Source organism: Tachypleus tridentatus, chromosome 1, assembly GCF_004210375.1.
Source record: "Tachypleus tridentatus isolate NWPU-2018 chromosome 1, ASM421037v1, whole genome shotgun sequence".
Lineage (NCBI taxonomy): Eukaryota > Metazoa > Arthropoda > Merostomata > Xiphosura > Limulidae > Tachypleus > Tachypleus tridentatus.
In genome coordinates this window covers 68,334,827-68,345,696 of record NC_134825.1, presented here as the reverse complement: position 1 = coordinate 68,345,696, position 10,870 = coordinate 68,334,827, and the positions used below count along the sequence as shown (strand labels likewise).

The window sequence follows — 10,870 nt, the reverse complement described above, 5'->3', positions numbered from 1 at the left end:
TTGCAAAGAAACATCAAATTCTGTACTTGAATTATAAGTTCAAATTCAGCTATACATATGAAAGCCTTGTGTACTTTGAAGAAATCACACAATACTTTTAAAAAAGTGTCTTAGTTTTGTTACACAGGATTCTTCTGATGGAAAATTCTAGTTTATTCATCTAATATTTTGTTTAATCAACTATATTTTAAATTGCCTTTTATTTTCTTATTACTTTACTCCTTTAACTCTTACAGGTATTTTTTTTGCACATGAATCAACTTACTACATGAAAGTGTGATACATTTGTTGTATAAAAAGAATTCATAACAGCAAGTTACCAAAAAAGAAGTTTAATTTCAGTTCCAAAACCTGAATAACAAGTTTACATATAAAAGAAATAATTATTTATTAGCATTCATTGCAATTAGGGAATCATAACTGGAATACACATTAATTAATACATCTTAGCAACTTGAATTATTTAAGTGTTATAAGAACATTAACAAAGTTGTATTGTGAAACATTAGACATTTATAAAAACAAAACAAACTTACACCCTTGTAAAAGTAACATTTTGTAACAAGATTAATCAGATTTCATTTGTAAAGATCCTGTAATATCTGTGTAGAATCCTTAACTAATGAAAACATGTTATTTATTCCTTAGATTTCCCATATTTTTAATATATCCAAAATTACATAAAAATATATTCAAATTTTAATACCTGCTTCTCAGGAGATTTCACACACTTACTGTTTTGCAAAATAAGTATATTTTGATTAAATCTCATTAACCTTTAGAAAAAATGTGTAATAATTTGTTTAAAAAAGCTAAAAATACTTAAATCTAAGTACTACATCACTTATGGTTGGAAGACAATGATGTTTATATCTTAAAAACATATTTTTTCTCTTATTCATCTACATTACTCTGGTTATAAGAATCTACCAAAATCAAAACAATGTACCAGCAAAGAAAATCTCTTTAGAACTAAAAGTGTCCTCACACAGAATTTTATTTCCTTTTCCATTGTACTTAATTTCTAACTTTCCAATCAAAACAAAAACAAATTTTAAGATGTGAACTATTAACATTAGTTGAATCAAGCAAGCACATTTTTAACCTTCTTATAAAAAAATTAATAATGAGATCATAAGCACTTGCAATTTGAAAGTTTTGGTATTTTTTTAGTTTATATTCTAAATAAGAATATTATTTTTCTGAACTTGTTAATATTTTTAACAAGGGTTTTTGAGCACATTAAGAATAATAGATAAAAAAAATCCACTTAGGTCCATTCCTGTTTTAGGTAGATGAGTTAGAAAAGTCCCTCCACATTTCCAGTTTCTAAGTTCAGGTCAATGTCATAGAAACAGGGTCTCGTTGGTAGCCCAGGCATTGTGGTTATCTGAGTTGGGGGGGAGGAAGAAGAAGATCATATGAAAATTGTGTAAAAATTCCATGTTAACCACATTTCATGTTATGTATGATGTTCTGTTCAATTGTATTTTTTCATGTTCAATGTGCAGTTCGACTGTATTTCTGTTTGTAGTATTATTTCATATTTTTTCTAATAATGCATTCTTGTTTTTGTATGTAGAATAATCTCATGTTAAATCATGGTGATGACACTGATTTAAGGTATTACAAAAGCTGCTTTCCTACATTATGAAGTCCAACAACTATTTATATTTAAAACAAAACTATATCTACTGTAAATTAACAAAATTAGTAATCTTAAACCTTGAGTTTTCAATCTTATGAAAGATACAAAAATTCAAAAAATTATAATACTGTATTAATGTTAAAGAATATTTACAATTTGGCAATTAAAAACAGTTAGCTATTAACTTGATCAAATGTTTTATTACAAAATCCTGCAGTGAAGAGGTAGTAATTTCAAGAGCAATTTGTGAGAAATGGGTTATATAAAATTAATAACTTAGAAATAAACATCTCTGATTTAAAAATAATTTTAGAGATAATGGACAAGAAATACAATGTATAAAATTAAAATATTAAATTGGGAATTTTCCTAGAAATTCAATGAAGACATCTTTTTAATATGATGATTGTTAGTATCTGATAAAGGTGGTATTGTGGTAATTTACTATCTTTATCACTAAAGTAAAATACACTGTAACAATAAATGGTTTATTACAAATAAAGTATTTTATCAAAGAATGAGCAAAGCAAGAACACAAACTCTCTGAAAAATTATTTTTAACCATTAGTTAATTTGTGCCCAGATTTTACTTTTTTTTAAACAAATTATTCTATTCATCCTGCTATATCACTTTTTAACACAAATGTATAACATGAAATATATTACATCATCTTAAATACACATTAAAGAAAAATCCTCACTTTTAAGAAATGTCTCATGTTAAAATTACAGTTAAAGAACCATATGTATACTCAGCTGTGAAAAATTAATGACCCTGTACATTAAGATAGTCACTTACCCAATTTATACTTTTTAACAATAAATGTGACAGCTCATTCCTTCTGTATGGAATTATACATATATTAATTTCACTTCATTGAGGATTTAACAAAAACAATTTTTAACAGGTTAATGCTGTTTCAAAAATATTTTACAAAAAACACTAAAGGTCTCTATGCACAAAAGCAGAGTTCTATGATACATTTCATAAACATTTTTAACTTGCTGATCTATGTCCTCAAGTAAAACCAAAGTTCTGACCATGGTCCAAAAAAAGTTGTTTATGGTTTTATTTTAAATATTCTTTTGTTTTGAATGTTATCACTTTCACCAGCCCTAATAACTAAACAGCTGTTTTCATTAGTATAGCAGATTTTAGCATGATGATATTAAAGAGATGTTACTTACTGTTCCCACTAAAGGAAATAAAAATCCTGCCCCAACACTTGCTTGAATATCTCGAATAGGTAAGACATAGTCAGTGGGTACTCCTTTTCGGTTTGGATCATGAGAGAGAGAAAGCTGGGTCTTAGCCATACAGATTGGCAAGTCATTGAAACCCTATCAAAACAAGAATAGGTCAAAATTTATTTCGAGCTTAAATTAGTCCTTAAATACCATATCTTATAGTTATCTGAAGTAACCAACAAATGTTAAACTACAGTCCCTTATAAAATAGTTCACAATAACTATATTATTTATCTGGTTATCAAGCAACATAGCTGGATTCTAGAAGTGGAATGGTTTTAAAATTAAAAACAGATTTACCAGAAATCATGCCACACTTGAATTAACCCTATTGCCACAGATATTCTTTACTACATATGACACAAAGTTTTAGTATCTCACATTCAAAATTTTTATTAAACTACTTTTTATTTATGTTATACCAATGAGAATAGCATAAAATATTAGCTAATAATTGATATTTTAAGTTCTTTATTCTACAAGGCAATGCTAAAAAAATCCTGAATTTCCCCTAGTGTGACACGATACATTTTCTTGTAGCATGTTATCTTCCCTACTCTATCCACCACCCCTCAAGAAAGTATGAAATTAAATGTAAATTACTTTCTATAATATGTTAATTGCTCAGACAGACCACTTTCTATAGCATTAAATTTTGTTTGATTACAGAGCTACTGAATAGAAAATCAGACCCCTCCTGCCATACCTACCTGTCACATCTCTTTCATAATTCATTTATAGTTCTCTCTTACTTTTAATTATATATTACCTATAACCAATAGAAATTCAGGGTTTTCTTCTATCAAAGGATGTATTTTAAAACATTATGGTATTATGAGGTCAGTCAAATTGACAGATTCTGTTATGAGATAGGGTAGAGAAAATAACAGACAAAGTTTTACTGAAAATAAGTTTGAAAATATTAGGAGATTTCAGGGATTACACAAAGTAAATTTGAGAATATAGAGATGAAGAAAAGTATTTTTAATTATAACATGAAAATTACTTTGCATGCTAACTATTCAAAACAAATACTCAATATATTCATGGACAAATCTTTATCTTATTAAAAATATTTCAGTGAAAAATAGTTTTTTGTACATGAAAGACTTATTAACAGATAGGGTGCTAAATTTTATGAAGATATACACATTATATTGATAATTGGAAGTATTAAATCTAAAAAGACTTTAAATGAGTACAAAGATTATCCTACTTGTTTCCTGTAAAGTTCAATTTTCTGTTTGGCTTTTGGTTGCAATTCTATTCCATCAGCCCCATAGATCTCTTTGGCTATGATTTCAATCTTGTCCTCAATGGGAAGCTATGGGAAGTTAGAGGCAATGTTCATATAAAATGAATGGAAAACAAATTTAGAACATAACTTTGAATCAATTTGTTAAAAATATAGCAATGAGTTACCACTACAAATAGGAATACAACTATATTAAGAGAAATTACTTGATATAAATAACATCAAAATTATTACAGAATAAAACTTGTGTTCCTACATCATATTAAACACTACTGCTCTTGACTTATTTATTCTTGTCACAAAAAGGAAAAGAGTATAAGAAAGGATTTCTAGTATAATTTCCAAATACATTTTCTTGAATAACACAAGAGGTAGGGTATTTTCAAGAAAGAAATATAGACATGTTATCTGAAAGAAACAATTTGAAAGATTTAATGCATGTACTGGACTTGTACAAAATAATGAAAACACTTTGTCTTTTGACTCCAAGCTTTGAAGTCTCTTAAGAAGAAAAAGCATACCTATAAGGCAATTTAACTGTGCATTAAATTACATTATTGAATTTGTCTGTAAAGGAATAGCATATTGTTGTTTGTTTCTTTCAAAGAAAGGTTCTAAAATGTCATATTAAAAAGGTTCGTCAGATTATGAAAGAGGTATTACTGTAGATAAGAACTTAAGTGGATTTTTAATAATAAATACATACAAATGAACACTATCAAAATGGTCTCAGCGTAAATATCAAAAATAAACCACATCAAACAAACATAATAGTGGTAAAAACTTAAGCTAACAGACAAGGATTAATAATAGTAGTGAGGCAAACAAAATAATGCAGTGTGAAAGATATGCACAGGACTTATGACAACCAATCTCTGTCAAAACAATCTGAAGATAATTGCACTATATTTCTTACCTTAGTAAATCTTCCATTCAAAAACCTCTAATAACATGAAAAATGCAAAAGACCAAGTAAAATTGTGCTTAGAACTTACAAATTAGACCAAAGATTAGTTAAAGGTTGCTATTTGATCACATTAATTCTTTTACACTTTTCCTATTAAATATACATGCTTATGGGTAGATAAAATCAAATAGAGCTGTCTATTAAGCATGGCACAAGCAGTCCCTTCTTGGAATAATTAACAATCTATAATTTCACAGAAAGGTATAGCAGCAGTAAATGGCTACTTAAATCTTGTTGCAGACAGCTGCACCCAGTGATGAACAGTATATTCTCAGATGAAAATGGTCTGTTCCTGGAAGACAATGCATCAATACATGCAACTGAAATTGCTCTCTCTCAGGTAAAGCATGTTCACCAAAAAACGTAAAAATAATTAATAAAATATCATGATAAAACTGCAACAGTTTCTGCAGTTAAGGACATCTGCATATCTTTACCAGTTACACTTACTTTATTCAAAAAGTAGAACATCTGCTACTTTAAAAACTATAGAAATTTACTGCCAACACTTAACTGCTGCTTGTTACAGAATTGTTCTTCCCTATAACACGTTAAAAAGCTATATTTATGACATGCCATAAGTAACACATAGATGTTTCATCCACACATTTTTAGTCGCTAGTAGAGCATTTTGTGTAATTAAAATAGTAAGTTACATGTTGTAGTTTTTCATAAAGTACCACCTGAAGATTAAAACAGAAAAGCCTTCATTTATACTAGCTGAAACTTGTTTTACCCTCCTATATAACTCCATGTAACTTTCATGTACTTCTGTTAATTCATTACCAGACTATTTAGATACAGAGAATAGAAACAACAATGTTGCAAATTATGTGTAAAATCATTTTGATTTTCTGACAATTTTTTTAAACATTGCAATTTCTCTTCTTCCACTTCCATCAAGTTAATTCAAATTTAAAAGACTTATAATATACAGTACACAAAGAAAAAAAACAACTTACCTGCAGATCATACAGGAACTTGAAGCTGAATGGTTTTTCGGTAGCTCGGACAACAGCATTTGCTAGCTCAATCGCACCTTCACCTCCTTTAGCCCAGTTGTTACATATAACAGCATCAAAAGCTCCACTTTCTTTGCAAAGTTCCTGAACAAGCTGTAGTTCAGCTTGAGTATCTGTACTGTAAAGGAACATCAAAATAGAGAATGGTTATAAATTAAGTGAACACTCTTAATAATGCAAAATTCATAAAACAACATTGTAATTTTAGCCAAGAGAAATGATACTTATTCTATTTATTGTTTTATGATAGGTATTTCTCTCATCCTTAAATCATAATTAATTTGTTAAACAAACAGAAACAAAGTTAGTTACTATATTTCTAACAAAGTAAAAAAGAAAAAAACTGGTTACATAATATTAAATGAAAATTTGTACATTTTTTTTCCACAATCTTGGATGATGTAAGGTCAAATGATACCCCAAAACAAGTATCAACAAAGTCACATATAAAAAATATATTTTCACTTGTACTTGTAATACACATTTAATCCACTAAAAGAAAAATGGTACAGAAGTACCCTTTCCAAATTGTTAGATTTGTTTTGGATTTTGTGAAAAGCTACATGAGGGCTATTTGCAGTAGTCCCTAATTTAGAAGTGGAAGACTAGAGGAAAGGCAGTTAGTTATCACCACCTACTGTCAGTTCTTATGCCACTCATTTACTGATGAATAGTGGGATTGGCTGTTACATTATAATGCTCCCATGGGTGAAAAGGCAGAACATTTGGTGTGATAGAGATTTGAACCCATGACCTTCGGATTGCAAGTCAAGTGCTCTAACTACCTAGCCATGCTGAATACAGTCCAGAACTGAGCTGGATAGTTAACCTGACTAATTAATCAAAATTATGATTAACTTAATTAACCATACGTGCACAGGAGAGGATAAAGCACACATGCCACAACCTGTTACTGAGTGACAATCAATATGGTATGTATCTGATGTCAGGAATTATCACTATTCAGCTTGCCACTATATTGTTGATATAGCTACAGTTCTCGGTAGAGGAGAGCGAATACCAGATACAATATACAGAGATACTGGAAACAGAAACTGTGGGTGTGCATTTAAGAGATTCTATAAGTTATATAAATGCTATATGTAAACTGTACAATGAACTAAAGTATTTTTGCTCTTAACATGAATATCATCTTGCATGTGGATTCGTTACAGTCCAAGTTTGTCTGATGTCAGACATATCTTGAGTACAAATATTCATGCAACACATTTGAACATTTTGTACATTCTACCAAAAGCTCATCTATCCAATTAATCAAAATACTACCATTAAATTTGTTATTAAGCACAAAACTACTCAAAGGGCTGGTTATATGTGCTCTAACAAGGCTGTTGAACCTGATATTTATTAAGGGTTTTATTTCATTTTTCTAGTCAGTTCATTGGAGATTAACTATTAGAGGTTTGTTTGTTTTTTACGAGAATAACTAGTCACCAAGCCTTAAAATTAATCAGTTAGCAAATTCCACTAACAGTCCATCTCTACTCCAAACCCATAACACAAAAACAGTTATAGATACACTATGAACTAACTAGTTATACACTACTGTTAAACTCGTGTCCTTTTAACTTCATCCATTCAACAAAGTTTTGGCAATTTATTCAGAAATTTATTCTTAAAACATGCACAAGATAAAATATTTCATGAGAAAACGTATATTAAAAAAGCAGATATAACTTTGTGGTTTGTCATATAATTTACTATAAAACTACAGAAAATAAGAAATAAAACATTTGAATTTTCCCAAAGCTATAATAGTTATATTTTGCCAATACGTGATCTCCATTTAGTGTAACTTAAAAAACTGATATACAAGAAAAATATATGGTGAAAGATTTGGCCAAAATGACTTTCACCAGGTCTATTTCTTCATATTCTGAGGTTCCATCATGCTGATACTGCTTTATTTATTAAATACTACTTGAATAATATCATTTCAGATATTAAGGTGTTCTATAAAAAAAAGTGTACAATTAACAGCAAATTATCATCTTGTCATCCATATATTAACAAAAGTAAGGTTGATATTAATGTTCTTTATTTACATTTTTTTCTTCATTAATTTAACTAAATAAAGTGAAAAAAACTAAATATTTGATAATCATGAGCTAAAGCACAACAAACTCAAAAAATAAACAAAAGCCAACTATACACCTACAGTATTATTCAATCATTTATCCCTGCTTTTATTAGAAAGGTAATAAAAGTAATTATAAACGAGAACATGACAAAAACAAACAAACAAACAAAAACAACTAAGCAAGAAATACCAAACATAAGAATGTAGATGGTATACTTATTTTCAGAAACACATACACACACACACACACATTTATTTTCATCACTTTATGAGTAACAATTTTTTATCATACAAAAACTTACACAAACTGATTGATGGCAACAACAACAGGCACTCCAAATTTGGAAGCATTGCTGATTTGTTTGGCCAGGTTACAGAAACCCTTTTTCAACAGTTCAAGGTTCTGAAAGCATAAATTTCATAGAATGTACGATACCTGTTTGAACATTTAAAAAATACTCCAAGAAACCAATTGAAATTCATACACCTACTAGAATACTAGTTAAAAACAAAACACTGGGTTTACAAAGTACAATTTATAAATAAAAATGTTAATTCCTAAATCAGAAAATTATTGTTATGTATATCTATAATGATAGTGCAGTCGATTGTCAATGTACTAAAAATCCAGTAAGTTCTTTTACAAATGCTGACATTTATTCAACTATTTTAAAGTCTTAAAATTAAGTTTTCCAGCTAAGTAAGTGTACATTGAAGAACATTTAAACAAAATTAGCTACTAAAATCTGAATATATTGGCTCTAGTATTTTGTAGTGTTTAGAGTGCATTGAAACATTTCAAAATAAGGGCCTACATAAGCCTAATAAACAGATGTACTAGTCACCCAGGAAAAAAAAAATTCATTGTTAACACAACTTTTGTCTGTTCTTCATTGAAACAATAAATGTTTGACTGAAATGTATTGAAGTATGTGGAAATTTTGTTGCACTTGGTTTTTATCTTAGCCCCAGCTTTGTACAGTGACAAAGTTTGGAGAATATTTCAGTCATGTTTAACTGCTTCATTAAGTGTCAAATGTTTAGGCAAAATGCAATTACACTCTGCCTTCAAAGTTCCAACTTTGCTTTTTTTTTTTTTATTCTTCCTCAGTGGTAAAATTTAAGATGTCTTCATTTCTCAATGCAGTTAAGTCTCAGTGTCAAAGGCAACAAACAGTATCATCAACTTGGTTTCTAAGCTCTCAGAACAAGTCAATCATATCACCAAGACACTACAAACCTTATCTGTATTCTTCCAACTCAGCTTGTACAATATAAGAATAAGCCAATCAGCACACTCAATGAAAGTGAATGGTAATTGCTGGATTAAGGTTGTTTTTCCTAACTGTCAATTAAAGGCTACTACTTATACTTCTTTATAGTATAAATATATACTGTGTTGTTGTCTGGCTTAAGATTCTGGTATAGTAGGTGTCTGACTTGTTGGCAGTAAATCCAATGATAAATGAAAGCATACATTCTGCTCATTTTCAATATATATACATATATTTAAACTAGTTTAACAACTGTATAACAAATTATTTACATTGTAGCGACCATAAGAATATCATAAACATTATATGGTTCTCTTCTTCTTGTCAAAAATCCACTTAGGCCCATTCAATTACTTTAGAGTCAGTTGACAAGCTGAACTAGCTTTCTCAAATTCTATTGCACTAGCATTCTATGTATAATTCACTTACAATTGTAGTGAGAATTATTACAGTTGTATACTATCTTCCAATAATCATTGGGACTTCTTCATTCAAAATATCCTCTGTTCCTTCTGTTGATCAAAGTGCACTCAGGCTGATTCATTTACTTTAGAATCACACTTTGATGGAGTAAATTATCTTTCTTCATCTCCTTTTCTATAGTTAGTCTTACTGTAACATAGTAAACATTAGGTCTATGTTAATTGTTAGGCCTATCACTTGTACGGCAGTCAACTTCATGCTAAACCTTTCTCTAGGCCATGATTCTCCTCTCACTTGCTATTGTTTTTGTCCACCTGCTGTGTTCCTACTCTCCTCATACAACTTATACATTTATTATTCAATTGTCTGTTTACTATATTCTTGACATCAATGATTAATACAACTTTCAATAATCATTTGAATTAAACTATATCTAATAATAAAAAAAACTACATCATCATAAAATATTTGTTCACAAAATAAACTAATTAATAATATCTACATTAAACAGTTTTTATATCATGACTGTTATATATGTGGGACACAGTAGGGTTGAACACCTACATCTTGCTCTCTTTACTTTATATTTTATCTTATTTAACTCTTTTATTCTGTACACGCAAGGCCTGGTAAATGTAGATTAAGACCGAAAGATGATGTATCTCCACCACTATGCAAGTCCTACTTCCAGAGTTATTTACAAAATCCAGGAAACATATTTCATACATTATTACCCTGTGCCCTGGTGACTTCATTTATTTTGGTTATGCAGCATTGTATCTATATAAATAACATGCTTGTCTTTGTCTGTCCAGAACTTCTTTCAAATTTCTCAATCAAATGCAGCAAATCTCATATCATTAGAAAGATCTTTGTCACAAAAATTTGGATTCCATTCTGGCTTTTTAATTCAGAATCATTTTACCCATTTT

At 29.2% G+C, this 10,870-nt stretch overlaps 1 protein-coding gene across 1 annotated transcript in view; it reads right to left on the bottom strand.

Moving 5' to 3' along the window:
- Positions 1-316: 316 nt before the first annotated feature.
- Positions 317-10,870, bottom strand: part of LOC143251192 (C-1-tetrahydrofolate synthase, cytoplasmic-like) — a 55,303-nt gene continuing 44,749 nt past the window's right edge. Inside the window, 5 exon segments of the mRNA XM_076502611.1 lie at positions 317-1,390; positions 2,837-2,989; positions 4,113-4,220; positions 6,081-6,258; positions 8,544-8,644. Coding sequence (XP_076358726.1) covers positions 1,301-1,390; positions 2,837-2,989; positions 4,113-4,220; positions 6,081-6,258; positions 8,544-8,644 — 630 coding nt within the window. The 3' untranslated portion in view covers positions 317-1,300.